General features: G+C 35.4%; 1 protein-coding gene across 3 annotated transcripts in view; it reads left to right on the top strand.

Moving 5' to 3' along the window:
• The window catches only part of CaMKI (Calcium/calmodulin-dependent protein kinase I), a 281,064-nt gene that overhangs the window by 191,573 nt on the left and 66,507 nt on the right, over positions 1-22,984 (top strand). For all 3 annotated transcript variants that reach the window (XM_090404109.1, XM_090404092.1, XM_090404100.1), the window contains exon 7: positions 16,427-16,539. In XM_090404109.1, coding sequence (XP_090260235.1) covers positions 16,427-16,539 — 113 coding nt within the window. The remainder of the gene's footprint in view (positions 1-16,426; positions 16,540-22,984) is intronic.

The following is a 22,984-nucleotide window of genomic DNA, read 5'->3' as shown; positions in this document are numbered from 1 at the left end:
TCCTCCACTTCTACCTTAGTAGAACCTTCTGTGGGACCATAGGCACAAATAAGTCTCATTGTCCAGTTCCCCATTCTCATATTTGCCCACATTACTCTACTTGAGACTGACTGCCATTCAAGAAGATTAGCCTCGTATTTTGTGTTGAATACTATGGCTACTCCTTCTTTTCCTTGATTGTTATTGCCTGAATATAACATTTTGTATTTATTGCTCAGAAAGATCTCACCAGTTTTGGTCTTTTTTGTTTCAGTCACCCCTATTATGTCGATCTGGTACTTATCTAATTCCTCAGCTAGCTCCATTTCTTTGCCATTCAGGCTTCTTACGTTGATAGTACCGATCTTTAACTCTGGTGATGTAGAGTTGGGGTTTGTTTTCAGATTTGTTCCAGTAGCTGACTTTTCGCTGTTCGCCCTGGTTCCCCGGCGAAAACAACGGGGGCCTTGTTTAACCGGGCGACGCCCCAGCCGGCATGAAATTTTGTCATGTTGTACCATCATTTTTTTTATTTTGGTTTAACCAATAAGAATACAATAAGAATAACAATAAGAAAACAAATTCTATTAATGTAGCAAATGCAATTGAAAAACAGAAAAGCAAAGCAAATGAGATGATAATTCTATTAGGTACAAATAACTTAACTAGCAATAAGTTCAGTGTGAGAGAGGGTATAAAAGGATTGTTGGAACAAGCAAGAGTGAGAGTATAATGAGAGAAAATTGCGAGTGTGTTACCTAGTAGAAATGAATTATGAAAGGCTGTGATGCAAACAATTCAATGCTTAAGCTGTGTAGAAAGAATGGATGTGTGGAGTTAGTTTGAGGGAAGAATGGATTTGTACAAGAGGGATGGCCTTCACTTGAATGTGTTTGGTATCGAGAGTTGAGAAATTATTAATGGGTATGAGACCTAATATTGAGTTTCAAGGAAACTAGATTATGATGAGAATCTAATTGTAAACAACAATGTTATGTAACTGTGTTAATGATATGAGGAAAAAACAATTTTTGTTTGTCTGATTCAGATTGATCAAGCACATGGAAGGATGTCTGCATAAGTAAGGCACTAGAGAAGAAAGAGGTCTGCAGATTGTCCAATTGTTTCATGCAAATTACAAAATTGAACAGGTAACTTATTATGTCTGTACAGGAGTGTTAGGAGTATCAGAAAGGGATAGTTTACCTTAATGAATATATTGGGATATCAGATTTTAGTTATGAGCAAGATCTGGCTAACAGTCAGGCAGATACACTGACTGATATCAAGATGTAAAGGGTACAGTATTTTTAGGAAGGATAGATAGGAGAGGAGAGATGTGCTCTTAATGATATTGGATGATTTGAGTGTTAGAGGAGATACCCATGACTGCAGTACTAGTAAAAAATTTCCATGTGGCAGTGAGTTTGAAGCCATCTGGTATTGGTGTTGTTACAGACCCAGTGGATCTGTTGCTAGTGGTGAAGAATTGCATCACTAAATAAAGATGATGGGTGCAAATGAATAATCATCATTGGTGATTTTATTATCTGAACATTGATTAGGTAGCAGTGAAATCTCCTGAGAAGAATGAAATTGAATTTATTGAGCTGTTGCGAGGCAGCTTCCTCAAGCAGCATGTAACAAGAAATTCAAGGTGAAAGAGTGTTGATTTGATTATAGTGTCAGAGAGGATTTCATTGAAAGATAACTGTTCTGCCTTCAGTTGGTCAATAAGAACTGATGAGATATCGCCACAGCTGCTAAAACAGTGTTCAGCTGAACTAGCTGTTCCTTTGACTAGGTTATATAATTTTAGTCTCAGAATAGGGAAAATTCCACAGGAGTGGAAAGAATGCATGATGATCCCATTGCACAAGAGTAGCACAAAAACTGATGTATCCAACTATCAACTTGTCATTATCTCTGGAGTGGTTGTGAAGATTTTGGAAAAGTTGATTAGGGATTGCATACAGAAATGGGTTGACAGAGAATCTATATCTTACAATGAACAGCATAGTATCTTAATGTGTAAAGATAAGGAAATCTTTTGCCTTTTTACAATGTCTTGATACTACCTCATTTTGGTTGTTGTGTGCAGTTCTAATCTCCTGGTCTCCATGGTAATGCTGATAAAGTGGAGAGAGTGTTAAGGATGATATCAGGATTGTGAGATATAAGTTGAGAATTTGTGGACTGCAGACACTAGCAAGCAGAAAGAAAGAAAGATGATATGATTGAAACTTACTTCGGAAAGAGTCATGGAATTTTTCATTTTATGGAGGGTGGGGAAAGGATGAGAGGACATCTTTGGAAGTTGAGAATGAATGCCATCAAGAAGGGGGTGAGAGCTAGATTTTTCTCTCAAAGAGTGGTGCGTAATTGGAATGGATTGCCAAATGTTGTGTGTGCAAGTGGTGTGAATGAATTTAAGAAAAGGTATGATAGCTACAAGTGATATGCAATCTCCCTTGATGAGTCATTGACTCCCTGGAGGTTCTGTCTTAATAATAATAATAATTCATTTGTGAATACCTCCGTAAATCAGTTGGTATTGATAGTGCCCTATGGTTAGAAAGAGACCTGGTTTGAATCCCATCTAGAATGTTGAGACCCTTTATCAGGGTTTTACAAGTGACAGTGGGCCAATCTCATATGGATTGTTGTATGTCTGATTTTTTTGTTTCATCAATAGATGAAATGTTTGTGATAAAATATTTACTTTCTTACTAGATGTTGTGTTGTGTAAGTAGGCTATTAAACTTTCATAATGATACATATAACCAATACAAGTTATATGTATTGGTTATATGTATCATTATAACTAATACAAGTCTAAGTATGCATATTGTTAGAACAGTTTTCTCTTTTCCACAGTGAAAACTACTTATATGCATTGCTATCTATGATAAAAATAAAATGAATAGTGACAAAAGTATTACCTGAGTCCTCTATTCCACTTATCCACTCTCCAGGCTAAGAACCTAGTCTGCACTCTTACACAATTTCTAAGAGTGACCCCTTTGTTCTCTCCATGAATTAAAATTCTTTTGTGTCAGTCTTATGGAATCCCTTTAGTAACATATAAATTTCTATCATGTCCCCTCTTGTCTGCCTGTTAACTAAACTTTGCAACACACCTTCAGTCTGTCCTCATAGGGAGCATTTCACAGATCTGTCACAAGCTTAATCACTCACCTCTGAATAATCTCCACCACCTCCTGATCTCCAAGACACCTGGGTGGCCAAATCTGTACACAGTAGTCAAGATACAGCCTTATAAAGAGGGATAATAACCTCTCTATGTTTATTTTTGTGAATGTGTTCTTCAGTATTCAAGTAATCCTTTGAGCTATTTTGCCATCTTTTGCAATATATCTTCTGAACTTCAAAACCTCTATGTGCCTTCACTCCCTAGCCTTCACTTTCTTGTAATCCTGTACCATCAGTGTGATACACAGTATGAAATCTTTTCATTCTGAAGTGCATTACCTTACATTTTGCAACATTAAATTGATGGCCATTGTCCTTTGCCTACACTGCCATATTTAAATTGACCTGCAGGATATCTACATCACCTTTATCAACTATTGCCCTTCCCAGTTTTGCACTGTCAGCAAGCAACTGAATATGCCCCCCCCCCCCAAATCTTCCCCATATCATTACAATTAAAGAGTAGCATCCCTAGTACACAACTGTGGGGTACTCCATACTAGTCTCTATCATTCTCCTTGATTCCACTTTACCAAACACCACCCTCCGATTCTGTCAGTCGACCAAACCCTTTCCATGCTACCAGCTTCATATTCATTCCCATTTGCTTCAACTTATATAATAGTTTTCCATGTGATATTTTGTCAAATGCTTTTTTTGCAAAGTCAATCATTATCATGGTGTAACTATTTTTCCAAATCTGCTGTTTTTATTATAAAATATGAATAAATTACTAAACTTACCTTTTACAAAAGCTGTGCCCCCCCCCCCCCCCATAGAGTATCATATTGATATATCCTCCCAATCCTGTTTACCTTTAACCAACTTTTCAGCACTTAATCACCACTCCAGAGATATTAATTGGTCTGTAATTTGGTACTTCTGTCTTGGAGCCACCTTAAGTAATGGAACTGTTACCCTCTTTCCACTCCCTTGGAACCTTGCCAGAGACAACTGGAACAACTTTGTCAGAGGCACTACTAGTTCTCTTGCATATTCTCATGGGCTGGCATACCATCCATTCCCACTGTTGTATTCACATTGATATTTTTCAATATGCTGAATATCTCTAGTTCATCTTCCATGATTCTTACATCAGCAACTGCATAGTCTCCATCTGGATGATATACCCTTGCAAAATGATCATTTAGAAGCTCAACTATTTCTTCTGCTTTTGTCATTTTCCTACTGTCAGCACTGAGTATAGTTATCTTTCCATAATCATTTTTTATCTTATTTACTTGCTACATATCATAAAATCTCTTTTGGATTTACTTTGGTCTGCTTAGCTAATTTTCATTCACAATCTGATCTAACTTTCCTTACCATACTAGTCATCCCTCTTGTTTATGCGTTGTATTGCTCATGAGCACACTGATCATTTTTTTGTTTATATTCCTTTCACAATGTTTTTCGCAGCTCCTGCTTTATATTGCTATTCTTCCACTTAATCCCTACTCAGTTGATCCACTTGACTCTGGGTATATAGTCTGATATTGCCTCTCTTAAACAATTCCTTACCACTTCCCATTCACTACTGACGTTCATTCCTTGTAGCTTCTTATGCCATGGCACTGCTCTAAGCTGCCACCTAAGTTTGTTGTAATCGCCAGCTTTGCAGTTCTACATATACTTGTTCTTGATCAGAAATTCCACATGTTGAGCCACCTCCCAGAACAAGGCTGCATGGTCACTTTTCCCAATAGGAGATAGAGTTGCTACTGTAGTCATAGATAGATCTGATTGCTGTTACTAGACCCAGTGCTCTCAAACCCTGGTTCCCTCCATCACATTCTGTTTCAGGTAATTATCCCATAGCAACTGTATAAATTCCATTTTCATCTTGCCATGTGCCCTATCTTCCATCCAATTTATACCCCCATAGTTAAAGTTTCCCATGATAACTGCTCGGCCTGCAATCATTATGCTGATCTGCTGATGCATAGCATCCACATCTTTCACTGAACCCCCCTGGTCTATAGCCACAATCATCAATATAGTTTGTTTCCTATTGCTTCTATCTCACACCAGATGGCCTCAAATGAACCATCTCCATCAGATCTACAATTCCTCCTTGACTTCTGTTGTTGTTGGTTGAAGTTCTTCAGCTATCATTAGTATTACATCATATTGGGAGTGGTTGTGTAATTTAACGCTCGTGTAAAATTGGTGATTTTTATCTGTTTTGTTGTGTTTTTTCATTAGAAAATTAGTGCATTAGTGTAGATTTTCATGTCTTTTAGAGTATTTAGTGTCTTTTATAACATTTTTATTGTGATATTGTTGGTACGGCACCAATGCTGGCAGCAAAGACCACGTTTTCCACTATTTGAATTTGTGGGGTTTTATTCAGTGTAGTGTGTGAAATGTATTCATTGAGAAAATTAAAGAGTATGTGGAAGGAAATTGAAACTGGAGAGACAGTATATATTAAGTGTTTCAAAAGTGACTGTCTGTTAGGTGACAAGAAACACAGCAAATACTGATGGTAAGATGGAAAATTATGTTATTAATGTTGAACATGCAGCCCTGAAAATAGAAGAGAACGAAATGGATATTAATAAAGAAATAGCATGCTTAAATGTTATCCTTCATAGGACAAAGCAGTAAATTGAAAAATTGCAGAAACGGCAGGTCTGAAAAGAGAAAGAAGTAATAGGTGGTCCAAAGGAATAATAAAGATTGACCAAACAAAAAAAAAAAAACAAGTTAAGGAGAAAATTATGTACAGAGATTTAATGATAAGGGGAGTACTTAACAAAAATGTGACAAAATCCTGTTTCCTGGGTGCATAAATTCACAATATTAGCCACACCATCTAGATGTAAAATGGTAAGTTGAAGGAAATGGTTGTCTTGGTTGGTACAAATGATTTGAGAAGTATTCTATGAAGCAGGATGTAAAGGAGTTGTTAGAGGCAAAACTGAAGATCAAGAAGATGAAGATTGTAAGTCTCCTACCACGCTATGATAGAGGCAAACTGAGGAGGAGGGTGTTGGTAGCCAATGAATCTATATGTAGATTGTCAAGAAGGAATGATGTAGGATTTGTTGATTTGTGGTCTGGGTTTGACAGAAAGAAGGATTTGGACAATGCTGATGAACTGCATCTAAATGGTGTTGGTGTTAGGCATCTGGAGAGAGCTTTGTTCATTGAGCATGCTGAAGTGCAAATTCAGGAAAAGTTAAGCAATTAGGGTGGAATTTGTGTGAAGACACCCATGATGTGAGAGAGTGTAAGAATGGTGAAGTGTGGAATCTAGTCTCTCAGACAAAAATATTAAATAGGGTAGTCAATTCAGAAGTAAAGGTGGGTGGGGGACTAAAGGGATTTTTCAGTTTCTATATACCAATGCCAGAAGTATCAGGAACAAGAGGGAGGAGTTTTTGGCATTGGTTAGTGCAACCTCACCAAAAGTTATAGGCATTAGTACGACTTGGCTAACAACAAATGATGTAGTTACAGGATTGAATGTGAAGGGTTTAGTATTTTCAGGGAAGATCAGAAGATAGGAGTACTGCTGATGATAGCAGATGAATTACAGCCAAAAAGAATAGGAAACAGGTGGGAGGGTAGTTGTTCATTTAAAGCAATCTGGTGTAAGGCCAGTAAGACAAAATATACAGTTGGTTGTTGCTATAGGCCAGGGAGTTCCACAGATGATCTGGAAGACATGCATAACCACATTAGTACAATGAGTGCAGGTTGAGTGATTATTATGTGGGACTTCAACTATGGAGATATAGACTGGCAGGAAGAAAGATCACATGGCAGGAAGGAAACAGAATTTATACACTTGCTAAGAGATAATTACTTAATGCAGTGTTGACTTGGTAGATTGTAAAACATGAAGAATATTCTATCAAGAAAGGGTATCTGTGGAACTACAAGGCAGGTGATTTTGACAGGCTTAGGAAGAAGCTTAAATCTGTGACATGGCATTAAACCCTTCAGGGTAAAGATGTTAGTAGTGCATAGGATATAGTTAAGGGTTATTTAGAGGAAGCAGTATTAAATTGTATACTAGGATAAGGAGGATTAATCAGGTAGGAGTTAGATGGATGAGTAATATCATTAAGTCCGAGCTACAGAGGAAGAAAATGCTATGGAGGTATATAAAGAGAGGTGACCAGCAAACTCATGAACAGTACAAGGCTCAGGCAAGAAAGGTAACCAGTATGACAAGGAAGGCACAATCAGATTATGAGAAGAAACTAGCCAAGCAGGTCAAAGGAAATCCCAAAGAGTTTTCTTTTGTTATGTGGCAAGTAAGAGGAAGAATGACTGTGGAAGATTAACCTTAATGGTGATGATATCAGCCTGGTTGGCCAAGTGGTTAGCATATCTGCTCTCCAGCCAAAAGGCTGCTGGTTCGAATCCCACCGTGGGCATGGATGTTTGCGATTGTATATGAAAATACTAGTGGTGGTGGTCGGCGGTAGATGACGTTGACGTAGATGATGAAAGTAGTTGGTGAAGATCAGAGAGTTGTGGAGTAGGTGCCCTCCCTCGATGACTCTTTGGACTCCCTGTGGGTGTCATGTAATAATAATAATGATGATGATGGTCATGAGAAGGCAGGAGTGGATAAAATAGTTTAGTTACTGAGTGACCACTTTGCAAGGGTATATCATCCTAGTGAGGTTACTACTTTAACACTATGTGATTAATGTAGGAACATAGGTGGATGAATTGGAGGTTCTTAGAATATTGCAGAATCTCAATGTAAATACAGCTGTGGGATTAGATGGGATATCAGCTAGGGTTTTGCAAGAATGTGCAAGGGAACTGGCAATGCCTTTGACTAAGCTGTTTAATTGAAGTCTCAGCTCTGGTAGAGTTCAAGGAATTGAAAAGAAGACAAAATAATTCCCTTGCATAAGGGAGGTTCTAAGACTCCAGTAGCAAATTATAGACCAGTCAGTATCTTGAGTATGGTGGTAAAAGTACTAGAAAAATTGGTCAAAAAGAGAATTCAAGAATGGGCAGATAAAATATGTACTGTATGAGAGTCAACATGGCTTTGTGAAGGGTCAGTCGTGCCTTAGTAATTGAGATTGATTGATCTCATCCATCCCTTTAGGACAGGTAGAGTCCCCTAATGAGGGGTTCACGACAAGATTAATGCGGCCATTTCGTCACTCCTTGCTGCATCCCCCTAAGGGTAGTATTCATGACTGTAATCCGTGTGTGTTCATGGGGCCAGTTTGCCTGCTTGCGGGATGAAAAAACCCCAGATAAACTGGCGGAAAAAATCCTGCTGTCCACACCCAAGACCGGCTAACTTGGCTCTGGCTGGGGAAGATCCTTAAGCTCCTCACGTCATCGATGGGAATCAAACACAGGACACTCCTTCCCCAGGCATATGGTTGCGAAGTGCAAAGCCACTAGGCTAACCGCCCAGTCCCTTAGTAATTATTAACATTTTTTATATATAATAGAGTAACAGCTGAGTTGGATAAAGGAAATGGCTACACAATGATTTTGCTGAATTTTACAAAAGCATTAGACAGAATACCACATGGAACGTTGTTATGCAAATTAGAACAAATGGGAATTGATATGACATGGCTAAGTGGATAAGAGGATGGCTGCTGGACAGATATTTAAAAAAAAGTGGTATATGGAGGGGGCAGAATCGAAGCGAAAACAGGTGACTAATGGTGTGCCACAAGGTTCCTCTAAACCTCTAGCTCCTCCATTTCCTGGAGTACAGTCCTTGTAATCTATTTATCCCAAATTGCATAACTTTTTGTTTCTTCAAATTAAACTTACACCCATTATCTTTTTACCCATACTGACAGCCTATTGAATCATCCTGCAAACTCTCCACATCGCCTTGTATAACTTTTGCATCATCAGAAACAACTGAATATTTCCTTTCAGGTTATTTCTTTATATCATTTATGTGATAGAGGTTTAGAGGACATATTGCTAAGGTAGGCCATAAGATTACTTGGCTATTGAGGAACATAATAAATAGAGATAAGGAAGTTGTTATTCCTCTTTATAAGGCCTTGATATGGCCACATCTGGATTACTCTGCTCATGTTTGGTCTCCTGGATTTCTTGGGGATAAGGAAGTGATGGAGAAGATTCAGAGGTTAAGAGGTTATTCCTCTTAACATTTTAGTAGTCTCCATAATGAATTTTGATCACCATATAACATTAAAAGAAAAAGAGGTCTTTTCAGTAGTTCCAAGCCCAATATGCAACGTTAATGGGACATATAGTTCAATTTATTTTGATAAACGAAATATTCAACATTCTGCTTATAGAGGAAATCTTGTAAAATAATAAAAATACTTATATATATTTAATATTCAATATATATATTCAAAAAAAATATATATATATATATATATATATATATATATTGTTTGCTGATGATGCAAAATAGTTATTCAAGGTGATGTGGAGAGCTTGCAGAATGATTAAATAGGCTGTCAGTATGGGCAAAAGATAATGGGTGAAGATGGGAATGATCATGGCATTTTGCCATTTTTCTAGTGGTAATTGGTCATTTAGGATCTTATTCATGAATTCTTGCAATTTATATCTGAAGATGTCTCCAGAGCATTTGAATAGTTCCATATTGATACCATCTTCTCCGATTTATTTATTTATTCAATATATATATATATATATACATATATATGTAGAAAGTTTTTTTACCTTGGATATATAATATGCTAAAGATACCAAGCAATTTTATAAGCTAGGTTTTTAATCCTTTTTCCCAAGTAATCAAACAGACAAGTAAGTCAAGTTTGCGGCTGCACATAGTGCAACTCATTGCAAAGGTGGAGTAAGCTCTGATGACTTTCCTTATAATTTTCCCCCTAATGCAAGGCACATTTTGCATCATACATTTCCACAAGGAAATGTGCCTTGCATTAGGGGGATTTTTCTAAGGAAAGTGATCAGAGCTTACTCCACCTTTGCAACAAGTTGCCTAGTGTTGCGCTACGTGCAGCCGCAAACTTGACTTACTTGGGAAAAAGGATTAAAAACCTAGCTTATAAAATTGCTTGGTATCTTTAACATATGTATTCATGAGCATTGACTCGGTTACTTTGATACATTTAGAAAGATATTTAATGACTTAAAAACCGAGAATTAATTAAAAGCTTTAATGATAAAAAACACAACTAGTTTCGGCTTTTTAGAGCTTTCATCAGGTATCTTTTTAGGAAGAGGAAACAATAAAAACTGAAGATTCTAAAAAACTGAGAAGCACAGATAAATTGCAGTACATAATCGAAATAAAAAAAAGTTGTATTAACATTCGAGTTGTTCTATTTTACGTGCCATTGTTTGTTGTATGCGTGGTAGCAGACTCTAGAGAATGCCAGTACTGAATAACAGCAGTATGGCTATCAGGGATGTTATAGCTTAAATTGTTGTTTAAATATTCAGGATTAAGGACGATCTCCCTGGATTCCCCTATCTTTCTATCAAATTCCTCATAGCAGCGGAAAATGTTTTCAGATCTATCCCAAGAAATTGAGTTACCTTGAAAATCATCATGAGGATTGTTAGAGAAGAGAATATGGCTGGATAAGGCACTGGCATGTGATCTTTTATAGGAGATGTCTCTTCTATGCTCCTCCATACAAAGTTCAATAGACTTATTAGTCTGACCATAATAAGGAACATTACAGTGACACCATAGTTTATATACGCCAGGATATTTCAGATTGTGATGCTTAGGATGGCTTATAAGAGATCAGATTTTTGGAAGTGTAGTGAATAACGGTCCTGATGTTGTACTTCTTAAGGACTTGAGCCAATTTTTGGGAGACCAAATTGATGTATGGGATTGAGATGCTACCTTTAAAATTGGTAGTTTCTGTATTACGGTGCCTAGGAGGATCTATAAGAAATTTCTTAATGGTTTTTTATAATATCCATTTTGTTCAAAGACATGCGAGAGGTGATTAATTTCTTTTTGAAGTTCATCTGGATCTTTTAAAAGGAGCGTGCTCTGTGTCCCAAGGTGGAAATAGTTCCTAGTTTTTGTGGTGGAAAATGATGAGAAAGATTGTGAAGATATCTATTAGTATGCGTTGGTTTTCTGTACATAGAGATTCTTAATTTTCCAGTGAGAGTTTTATATCCAGGAATGGTAGGGAGTTTTCATGTTCTAGCTTGGCTGTGAATTTTATATTTGGATGTTGGTTATTGAGATGATAAATCTCTCACACTGCTTTGGAAAATTAAGAATCTCTATGCACAGAAAACCAACACATACTAATAGATATCTTCACAATCTTTCTCATCATTTTCCACCACAAAAACTCAGAATTATTTTCACCTTGGGACACAGAGCATGCTCTCTTTTAAACAATCCAGATGAACTTCAAAAAGAAATTAATCACCTCTCACGTCTTTGAACAAAATGGATATTATAAAAAAAACATTAAGAAATTTCTTATAGATCCTCCTAGACACCGCAATTCAGAAACTACCAATTTTAAAGGTAGCATCTCAATCCCATACATCAGTTCAATCTCCCAAAAATTGGCTAAAGTCCTTAAGAAGTACAACATCAGGACCGTTATTCACTACACTTCCAAAAATCTGATCTCTTATAAGCCATCCTAAGCATCACAATCTGAAATATCCTGGCGTATATAAACTATGGTGTCACTGTAATGTTCCTTATTATGGTCAGACTAGTAAGTCTATTGAACTTCGTATGGAGGAGCATAGAAGAGACATCTCCTATGAAAGATCACATGCCAGTGCCTTATCCAGCCATATTCTCTTCTCTAACAATCCTCATGATGATTTTCAAGGTGACTCAATTTCCTGGGATAGATCTGAAAACATTTTTCGCTGCCATGATGAATTTGAAAGAAAGATAGTGGAATCCAGGGAAGATCGTCCTTAATCCTGAACATTTAAACAACAATTTAAGCTATAACATCCCTGATAGCCATACTGCTGTTATTCAGTACTGGCATTCTCGAGAGTCTGCTACCACGCATACAACAAAGAATGGCATGTAAAATAGAACAACTTCAATGTTAATACAACGTTTTTTAGAATCTTCAGTTTTCATTATTGTTTCCTCTTCCTAAAAAGATACCTGATGAAAGCTGTAAAAAACCAAAACTAGTTGTGTTTTTTATCATTAAAGCTTTTAATTAATTCTTGGTTTTTAAGTCATTAAATATCTTTCTATTATATGTAAAAAGAAACACTGAAAGTTTCTTGGTATATAATGTAGACTATGGATTGCGCTGCGGTTGACACATGCTGGAAGTACCTAAGGCTAACAAAGAAATTTTTCATAAATCTTTCGAGTACATTGCGACGAGCAGCTATAATAAACTTCCGAATGAAATTAAATCTATAACCTCAGAATATGTATTCAGAAAAAGATTGAGAAACTACCTTATGGGATTAAAGAATGTTGACAATTATTTTTTAAACATATAGTATGAGATCATTATAACTCATATATCATAACCAATTAAGGTATTGATTTACAAATTGGTTCATTCAATTAGGAATTAAAATATCAACATGTACATTATTATAACTGGTAAGGGAGCCCTCTTAGATGCGGTCCCCAGACTCTCATTGTCTGTTTTAAGCTAATTACTTTTCTAGTAACCAGTATGGCTACGGCATTTGGTTACAACATATTTGCATTAACTAACTTGCATTACTCTAAACCAATTACTTATCATAACTTTGAAACCATTCGAAATATATTATATTTTACTTGCATATATGAGAAAACTTTTTATTAACCATAATAAAATAATAGCCATAATAAGTGTTAGTACCAACAGAATATGACAATAATACTTGAATTTTATTTTGTAATATTGTATTGTGCATTGAATTGTATTGTGGAATATTGTCATAATTATACAAGTTGAATAGTATAATATGAATGATTTGTATACATGATGTGAATAATAAACATTAAACTGTAGCTTCAGTTCAAACCTATATATATATATGAAAGAATGATCATTAACTCGGTTAACATACATATTTTTATGAAGAATTGAATGACTAGTAAAAATTTAAGTAAAAAGGTTTTAATATAAAAACACGACTAGTTTTTACTGGCCTGTAACATCCTTTATCAGGTGACATTATAAAAGAAAGAAAAAAAAAATTTTTTTTCAGAATTTTTACTGAATTTTTCGCTAATCCGAATGAGCACAGTTTTTTTATTAGTTCGGATTAGCGAGATACCACTGTATTTGTCATGTTGTGTTCTGTCAGAGGCTTTACAAAATCCAGAAAATCACAACAGGAGTTACTAAAGCAAGATCTTAGCGTGCACACACACGCTACTCTCTTGAAAGATTTGTATTCTCGTCAAACCAGATTTGTATTCTATCTCCTAACAAGCTGCTATGACCTTCACAACTACACCTAATAATGATGCTGGCCTGTAGTTGATGGTATTGACTTAGATTCTCTCCTGTGAAGTAAAATTTCTCCTTTTTCAACTTGTGTGGAGCTGTTACTCTGGCCAGACCCTTGTTGAACAAAAAAAGAGTAAGGACATTGCTAGTTCCTTTGCACGTATATGTGCTGACATCCCATCCATTCTCCCAGTATGTCAAGCTTACTTAAAACTCTAAACCCTTCAAATTCCTGAACTGTCAGTCTTCTGTCTTCCTTCTTACTGTCATTCAACACTATTTCCAACTCCCTTTCCAGCATGAAATAATTGACAAAATATTCACTGAACTTTTCCACTACATCTTCCATAGATGTGACTCATGTGCCATCATCCGCAACTAAATTCACCCTTTCTGCTACTAGCCACGTAACCATAGAACATTCATCAGTATTATAATTTACTCAAAAGTCATATTCTTAAGGATAAAATAAATAAATATCCTTTCACTCACACCAACATTATAAATAAATAAATGCAGTTGATTCTTGCTATAGCAAACTTGTAGTGATTACAGAATGAGTCTATGGGGCTTTGGTTGGGACTTTTTCACTAGTTTATTATAGTAAGTGAATTAGTTGTAGTAATGTTTTGAGTGGATTGTATTAAGCTTAAGAGAAATGCCTCTATTTTTGTATATGCTCTCATGCATTACGTTTGAATTATGAATATACATACATATATATTCACATGATGTTTTTAAGACAAGAGAAAATTGTTTATTATCTAAAGATAAAGAATTTATTAAATCAGATTTTACGTTAATTGTTTAACTTCTTGTTTAAAGTTCATGAAAATAACCTTTTGTGAATCATTCTTATTTTAAAAGCAGGAATTCAGTTATTTTTCTTATGTAAGGAGTATCCAGTCGATATATGTAATTTTTTACATTATATAACATTATATTATTACATAATGTGTATATTTTTTACTATGTGGATAAAATATTATCCACATGGTAAAAAATATAAACACACACCTAAATTTATGCATTTAGTTGGCATGCATATGGTTAATGAAGTCTTCACACTACACCTTAATGAAACACAACTGTTCATAATAATAATGCATTTGTCATTATGTCACTTACACGAGAGTCACTTATTTCCCATGACTCTCCATTCTTCTCTATCCATATCTTATCCAAGTTTAATATCTGTGGATGTATGACAGTAGCTGATTTGACACCAGTATAATGTTCTGATACATTTCACAGATGTCTCTTTGAGAACAGGATAAGGACTAGCAAACAACAGGAAAGATGAGTGATTTCACTACCTTAATTTTTCTTAAACTATTGACAGACAGGCATAGATCTGGAACAACACTGGGTGCATTATCATCTAAATGATCTGAAGTCATTATTACTATGAGAGGGATATCAAATTATTCTGTGTATACCTTTCTGGCAAACATTCGATATAACGTCAAATTCAAGATTCACATGATCAGGAAGCTGAAAATTCTGTGGGATTCTGAGATAAGGTTTCTAATTTACTATCAGACATTGCATATGTGATTATCAGCCGCTATGAAGAATGGTGGAAAACAGCATTTCTGAATAATTAGCTTTAATGAATTTTATTATTATTACTGCAGCGTGTCACAGGGCCCTCCAGTAATGACACTGAAAAGTCTTTAGCCTCTTTGAACTCATCATGGAAGGGTACACAACACAACTCACTGTCTACACTGCTTAATCTTCCAACACATACTATGTCACTATACCCATCTGCTGCTCACTAATAGTATTTTTTGTCTGTAAATAGCATGTGTACTCTGAATTTGCCTGTGTATGGGATGAAAAACCTGGATTTCCAGAATTAAAAAAAAAAAAAAAAAAAAAAAAAAACTTATGTCCATATGAGATTGGCTAACTGCCATTCAATTGAAAAAGCCATATAAATATTCTTCTCGTTATGAGATGCCAACAGTGAACTACATTGATTCAGCCCTAGTATTTTCTTGAGTCTGGATAGTGACCCTTCCCATAATGCATAAAAAAGTATCCTTTGCATTATGGAATACTAAAGCAGTTGATACAAAGCCCTTGTGTACAAGTATTAGTCATGAAGATACTTGACATTCAAACATTTCTTACATATGGATAAGAATTAAAACAAGAATATAATTTCTTCTCAAGTATAATACACTTTATAACAAGTGAAAAACTTCCTACAATTTTATATTTTTTAAAACTAAAGCAAAGTTATGCAGGAAAAAAAACAGCTACAACAAAACAAGCATTAAAAAAAAGTTATAAATATTGATTGCAAACAGGCCTAAATCACATAACTTGGCAAGCATTGTAAGCAAATTTGGTTTTAACAATTTCAGATCTTTTTGTGATCTGCTCTAGTTCTTTTTTGTTATAAAGGAAAACAGCATTTAAAATGCTCTCAACATTTTAACATGGGATGTATAGGAAATTTTCAATATTTTGTTCAGTATAAAATTTGAGTTCTTTGCTCGCATGTAATATCCCACTGCATGCAGTGGAATACTCTCTCTTACACACACAAAATGTTTATTCTTGTACAGTGGACAAAACAACATAGTTAACAGTCTATTAATTAGTGAAGATTTCTCTTTATCTATACAATAATTTACAAATTCACAGAAAGCAGAATAAGTTGAATTTTTTTTAAAAAATGCAGGCTATGTTTTAGGATGCAGGGGGGGGGAAAGACATGATGCTGTTTTAGAACTATCTATATGATGAAATTTGACATATTGTATATATGACTTATTTATATTATATAATATTTACATACATATATATTTTTCCCCCTCTTATAGTTTATGTGGATACCCTCCTTTTTATGATGAAAATGATGCAAATTTGTTTGCACAAATACTGAAAGGAGAATTTGAATTTGACTCTCCATACTGGGATGATATTTCAGAGTCAGGTACTTGCAATTTTTTATTATATAAAATGTTACATTTTATTGCCATACAGAAAATATCTAGGTGCCTCTAAAAGAGCAGTTAGTCTTTTTGGTATTTTCTTGACTATTTAAACTGTAAAGGTGTTATGAGCAGTGGATGGTAAGCAACTACTGAGTAGTTTATGGTATATGCTGTAAGTGATTTCAGAAGAAAAGCAATCATCAGTATGCTGAAAATTAGAAAGTGAAATTTAGCTGAGGCCTGGAATGATACGATATGATACACACAATGATGTAAAAAAAGTGCATAATATACTTTACACTTATAAGCTTCTGTAATTATTATAAAAAAATTGAGAAGTTAAATATTTTGATTCAACTCAAAATATAATTGTATATAAAATATACATACACATGTCAAAACGACAGTAAAAAGTAACTTAGCATGAGCTGCTGCTAACTCTTTTCTGTTTTTGACAACACATTTCATTAGTGTTGTCTTTGAAAACATTGAACTGGAGTAGCTTTGTGCATGGGTATACAATGCCTGCTGAATGGCAACACATGCTCACATCTTGACACTTTCCCAATTTAGGTATGAGATTTCCAGTTTTTGATCTGTTCTTCATCTCTCCTAATTAGTATGGTTTCTGCCTGCTTTTGTTCAAATAGAGAATATTGAAAATATTGCTTTACTATTTAAGTCCCCAGCTCGTGCATGCCAAATTTTCCACAACAGAACAACTTAGATGCTTTGCTATAATCGATCATTGTGGTGTAGATAGCAAGGAAATATAATTTTGTGTATTTGACTACCTAAATACTCTTTTTTAATCAGAGGGCAATGCAGGTAAAAACCATACTAATCATACTTTTGGTAGAATTATACAGCCAAATTTGTTTAGATTAGGCTAGTGCTGTAGAGTTATGGCAGAAGAAGAAATTACTTTTAATGTATATTACTATTTTACTATGTTTTTAAGAGATAAGCTTCATTAACAGAGAATGGCTTGCCAAGATTACTGCGTATTTTACTTACATATTGTAGGTTGCTGCAAAACGAATAGGTCATGCCATTGATTCAAAAGATGTGATCATGAGGATAAAATTATATCACAAGTATAAAATTATGAGTACATGAGCTAATAAATAGCAGTACCTTTTGTTGACTTCTCTTGAAGTATGAGCTTGTCATATTGAAAAGGAATTGGTGGTTGATTGTTATCTAGCTGTGTTAACTTATTTCTTTTGTTGTGTGTCCTGGGCAGTATGGTTTAGCTCTTCAGATTATATTTGGTATGCATGTTATTGTTTTAACTGCCAGTCGTTTTTCATAATTAGTCATTTTTTTAGGCTATACAGTGAATTTTGTATTATCCAAACCTCAATTAAGCAATCATATGGAGGTAGCAGGGTTTTCCATCCTGGAAACTCAGGTTTTTCATCCTGCATACAGACAAATCAGCCTTCAGAACACACACAATTTACAGACCAAAAAAAAAAAAAAAAATGTTGGTGATGATGGTTTTAATGGTAGAATATTGTAGTAAGAGAATTAAGTAGTAGTGGAGAAAGTGAGATGTAGTTAGCGAAGTAGAGTGCCCTCCCACGATGAGTCTTTGGACTCGCTGGAGGTCTCACATAATAATGATAATAATTATCTTGTATAACTCAATTCAAAATGTCAGAACTGCCTTATTGACTTGGTTTCATAGCTGCATCTCAGATCTAGTGTTACTGAAAATAAGAAACTTGTATTTCCTTACAATATAGCTCTAATTTTAAATACAGATATTAGATAGTCTAAATTTCCTTTGGTCTTATAATTTGTTTTTAATGGGGGCAAAATAAAAGAAACTTTCGTATTGTAACATGTACGATTGATTATCATCGAAAAAGGGCCATTCATAGATACATGCAAAATTGTAACAAAACAATACAAGTGGATATTATGATATTTATGTAATCACACACACACACACACACACACACACTGGGGGGAGGGGGCTCCCCCTGGCACCTACACTGCCCAATCCCCCGTGTTCCGGGCTGGTAAGACAAAAAACGTGACATAAAAACGTTTCAAATTTCGGCTTATCTTTTTATATATATAGAGTAGATATATATCTGCCTAAAGAAAGTGACTTCAGGTTTTTTTTTTTTTTTTTTTTTTTTTTTTTTTTTTTTTTTTTGTGTGTGTGTGTGTGATAATTTTGTTAATTACACTTAGCTGAAGATGCATTTTTTGTTCACGAAGAATTTTATTCTTAATAATCGTGAAATGGTTATTTGTTTTGCCCAAGTTACACAGTCTTCTAATAAATACTGTTACAACTTCCACATATTCCCACAGAATTGTGTAAGCCTGGTTCTGTTAGTGGCACTGTACACAGCCAACATGTGCGTATTTATTAGTAGAGAGAGAGAGTTGTCTAACTGTATAGGTTAACATGCAGTGGTGAGATCATGAGAACCGTCTAGCTGTAATAGCACTTCAGAAGGTTAGAATGCAGCCACCTGTTATTTTCAACACACTAAAAACACTCAGGATCAGTAGAATGGGACTATTAACTGTTATAACAATACAGAAGAGATATCTGACCATCAAAGAACAAGGCGACCACGCTCCGTTAGGATGCATCAGCTTGTGAGGGCATGCCTCTGTCATAATTCTGTGAGAACGCAGAAGGTGATGTCATGAGAGATGAACATTTTGCAGAGAAGAATGTCACATGTATTAACTGATGACCTGGGGTGAGATCCTATCATCGTTTTACTGGACACCTCCACCACAACATATGTGACAGAGGGTAATAAAATCAAATGCACCGGCAGTATGCAAACAACAGACCCAGGGATATCCTCCTCAGATGAGAAGATTTTCACCATTGAAGAGTCTTTCAACTGCCAAAACAATCAGGTATATGCTCCAGATGGTTGTACAGTATGTGCCATAGCACCCAGGATGTCATCACCCTGCTTCAGTGATGGTTTGGTGGGGGAGTGACATATTGAGGGGGGGGTATCTAAGTTGTATTTCTGTGAGAAAGGGGTCAAACTTCCACCAAAGTATATCAAGACTGCTGGAACCTGTGGTATGGACCCCCCCCCCCCCGAACAACACCTTGTTTCACTGTAGGTGGTGGCTCTTTCAACAGGACTCAGACCCTGCACACAGGGTGAGGACCACACAACAGTGGTTGGAGACAAATGTACCCAACAACATATCACCATGTGATTGGCCGTCTGGAAGTCCCAATCTGAATCTGTTATTTCAAATTATGGTCGGAGCTTGAGAGAGTAGCATGCAAGAAATGACACCCAACATCTCTAGCCTGAAGGTGGATTTGTAGTAAGCAGTGGGTGCAGAAGAGTGTGTTGATGCTGTGTGTGCCACCATCAGCATGTGGCCCCACAAACTTGGGGTATGCATGAAGGTAAACGGGGGATATTTTGAACATTGAGTGCTGCTATATCATGCTATACATGTGGTTTGTGTGTGTGTGTGCTGAAAGCTGTAAATGATTTACTGATAGATTAAAGGTTTATGTGTTGTTCACGTTATAGTAGTATTTATGATTAGACTAGATAATCACATATGTCCAAGTTTTTAAAACTTTACTCTTTGTTATAAATTAAGTTTTGTGTATTCATAATCTTAGTTAACAATTTCTTCATAGAATGAATGCTTAGTTCCACACTTATGCAGTTTTTCTCAAGAAAAAACAAAACAAATCATTAGTCATATTACAAAACATACATTTATAATAATTTAGAATATTAGATGATGGAAGTTTTTTCACTTGGCTATGCTACCAATTATATATTTGGTTTAATCCTTTATCCAAGTGTAAACAAACAAAGTTTGCGCCCGAAGTATTTTCAGGAATCGGGAAACTTGTGGTTAAGGTGGTATAAGTTCTGATTACTTGCCTTAGTATCCCATAATGCAAAGCACATCTCCTTGCAGTATTACATGTATAATGCTTTGCATTAAGAGAAGGGTCACTGCCCAGACTGGTTTCAAACTTTATTGAGGTCTAATCAGTGGGAGCCAGACCCAGAGCTAGTGATACTAAGGTGGAAGTAATGCAGAAGTCATATCACCATATACCAGTTGCCAAAAGGTGTCAACACCTTATTATTTAAATTCTTTGTATTAGAGATAGTTGATAAAAGTTTTTTCACTTGACTATGCTACTAATTATATATTTGGTTTAATCCTTTATTGAAGTGTAAGCAAACAAAGTTTGTGTCTGAAGTATTTTCAGGACTGGGGAAACTCGTGGTAAAGGTGATATAAGTTCTGATCACTTGCCGTAGTATCCCATAATGCAAAGCACTTCTGCATGACTTTTGCATTACTTCCACCTTAGTATCACCACCTCTGGGTCTGGCTCCCACTGACGAGACCTCAATAAAGGTCCAAACAGATCTGCATAGTATTATACTTGTCTGCAAGGAGATGTGCTTTGCATTTTGGGATCTGAGGCAAGTGATCAGAACTTATACCACCTTTACCACGAGTTTCCTCAGTCCTGAAAATACTTCAGGTGCAAATTTTGTTTGCTTACACTTGGATCAAAGATTAAATCAAAAATATAATTATTAGAATTTTGCAGTTTTCTGATCTTTTCACTTTAGTATCAGCCCTATGATGACAATGCTTGTTTACACAGTCCTCCTTGGTAGGTGAACTGGGTATTCTGTAAAGATTCTTATACTTTCCTAGATTTTGTGCCATTCTTATAATATCACAACTATGAGGGTACCATGACATGCCAATTATGACCTCAGGAAAGTAATGTCAAGTCAGGCCTATATTTAGTCTAAAAAGTTTGCTGACTATTAAATGTCTATATAATCTTTAAAGAATGATGAATTTTTGATGACAACTTTTTTTGATGACAAAAGTGAAATGTGTATTACTGTTTTCCTTCCTTTTAGGCTTACATGGTGATCAGAATACATTTTGGAAAATTATGGAGAATTATTCCCCATAATTTCCATAATTCTCCAATCGTTACACCACTTATTGGCCTGACCTCTGGTGAAAAAAACAAAACCTTTACTACATCAACGCCTATATTTACTATGTCCTATTATTATTATTAACTATTGGTTACAAAATTACATTGCGCTGGAGAGCAACATGCTTATATATATATATATATATATATATATATATATTAAAAACATGATTATACATATAAATTTCAACCAGTTGGTATGGAATAGTCTCCAATACTAGCTGAAGGTTGCTTACAGTCCTAAAGTATGCTAGATACTAAGTATTAAGCAGGCTGAATATGTGCCATCCAGATTCTTGGAATATTCATGCCACCATTATTGTTGATATTAGGGTGATTAATCAGAATTTCGCAGGCTTCTTTAAATTTTCTTTCAAACCAGGGTTTTGTATGGTGTAAATAGTGGGTACTTTTCCAATCAATTTGGTGTAAGGTGTTGAGAGCGTGATCTGAGAGGCTTTTCACCAAAATTGTTATATTTAATGTGTCTTTTGTGTTCTTTTTTATGTATAGGGATTGTATGTCCAGTTTCACCAATATAAGGTAAGTTACAGGTGCAGTAGATGCAATAAACTTCAGGATGTGCCAATGGGAGGAGAGGATCCTTAGAGGAGTTGAATATGTTTTTTAATTTTGTAGATGGTTTAAAGGTGGCATTGAGATTATAATGATGTAGGATTCTGTTGATTTTTTCTGATAACCCTTTAATGTATGGGATGGCTATGGTTTTACTGTAATCTAACTTCTTTTTTGATGAAGTTTTATGAAGAACTTTAACGTAGTATAAGAACGTATACGTTCTTATACGTAGTACGTGGACGAAGAGGACCATAATGTCGGGGGAGAATTTGTTCCATAGGAGAATAATTAGGACATTTGTGAAAAGAGCAGAAACATCGAAACTGACTAATAAATCATCTTTGCCAAGTGTTATGTTTTTAATTTTGTTTATAAAGTGTTGCATGTTCTTTATATGGGGGGGGGGGGGATGACCTACCAACTCCTTGAGTGTTGATGCTAATTTCTTGGCTAGGTGATAATTAAGGCTATCTATTCCTTCAACTATCAGTCGAAGCAGCACATTTTGTTTGTGTACTTTAGGAACGCCATATTTCTGGGAAAACGGGCATAATGGGGTATACGTTTTTTTAGCCGTGTCTGACGGGCAAGAAGTGACGGATTTAAGTAATTTCTCAGTTTTTTCCTTTATTCTGTTAGTTGGGTTATAGTTTACAAGCCAAACATTTTTGTTTGGTTTGTAAACAAAGCAAAAAAAATCTTTGCAGCCAAACAGCCTGCAAAAATCTAGGAATAATTCAAAATCAGGTTTCAAAATTGCGATCTGAACTATCAAGTTATATAAATCCAGATATTCTACATGTGCTTGAAAGAATCACTGACAATTCGGTTAAATATATCCTAGAAAATAATAAAGA

The sequence above is a fragment of the Typopeltis vanoorti genome, chromosome 2 (assembly GCF_054136105.1).
Source record: "Typopeltis vanoorti isolate ZY-2024b chromosome 2, IOZ_Tvanoo_1.0, whole genome shotgun sequence".
NCBI lineage: Eukaryota > Metazoa > Arthropoda > Arachnida > Uropygi > Thelyphonidae > Typopeltis > Typopeltis vanoorti.
The sequence above is the reverse complement of the archived record's forward strand: the minus strand, read 5'-3'. Positions and strand labels throughout refer to the sequence as shown.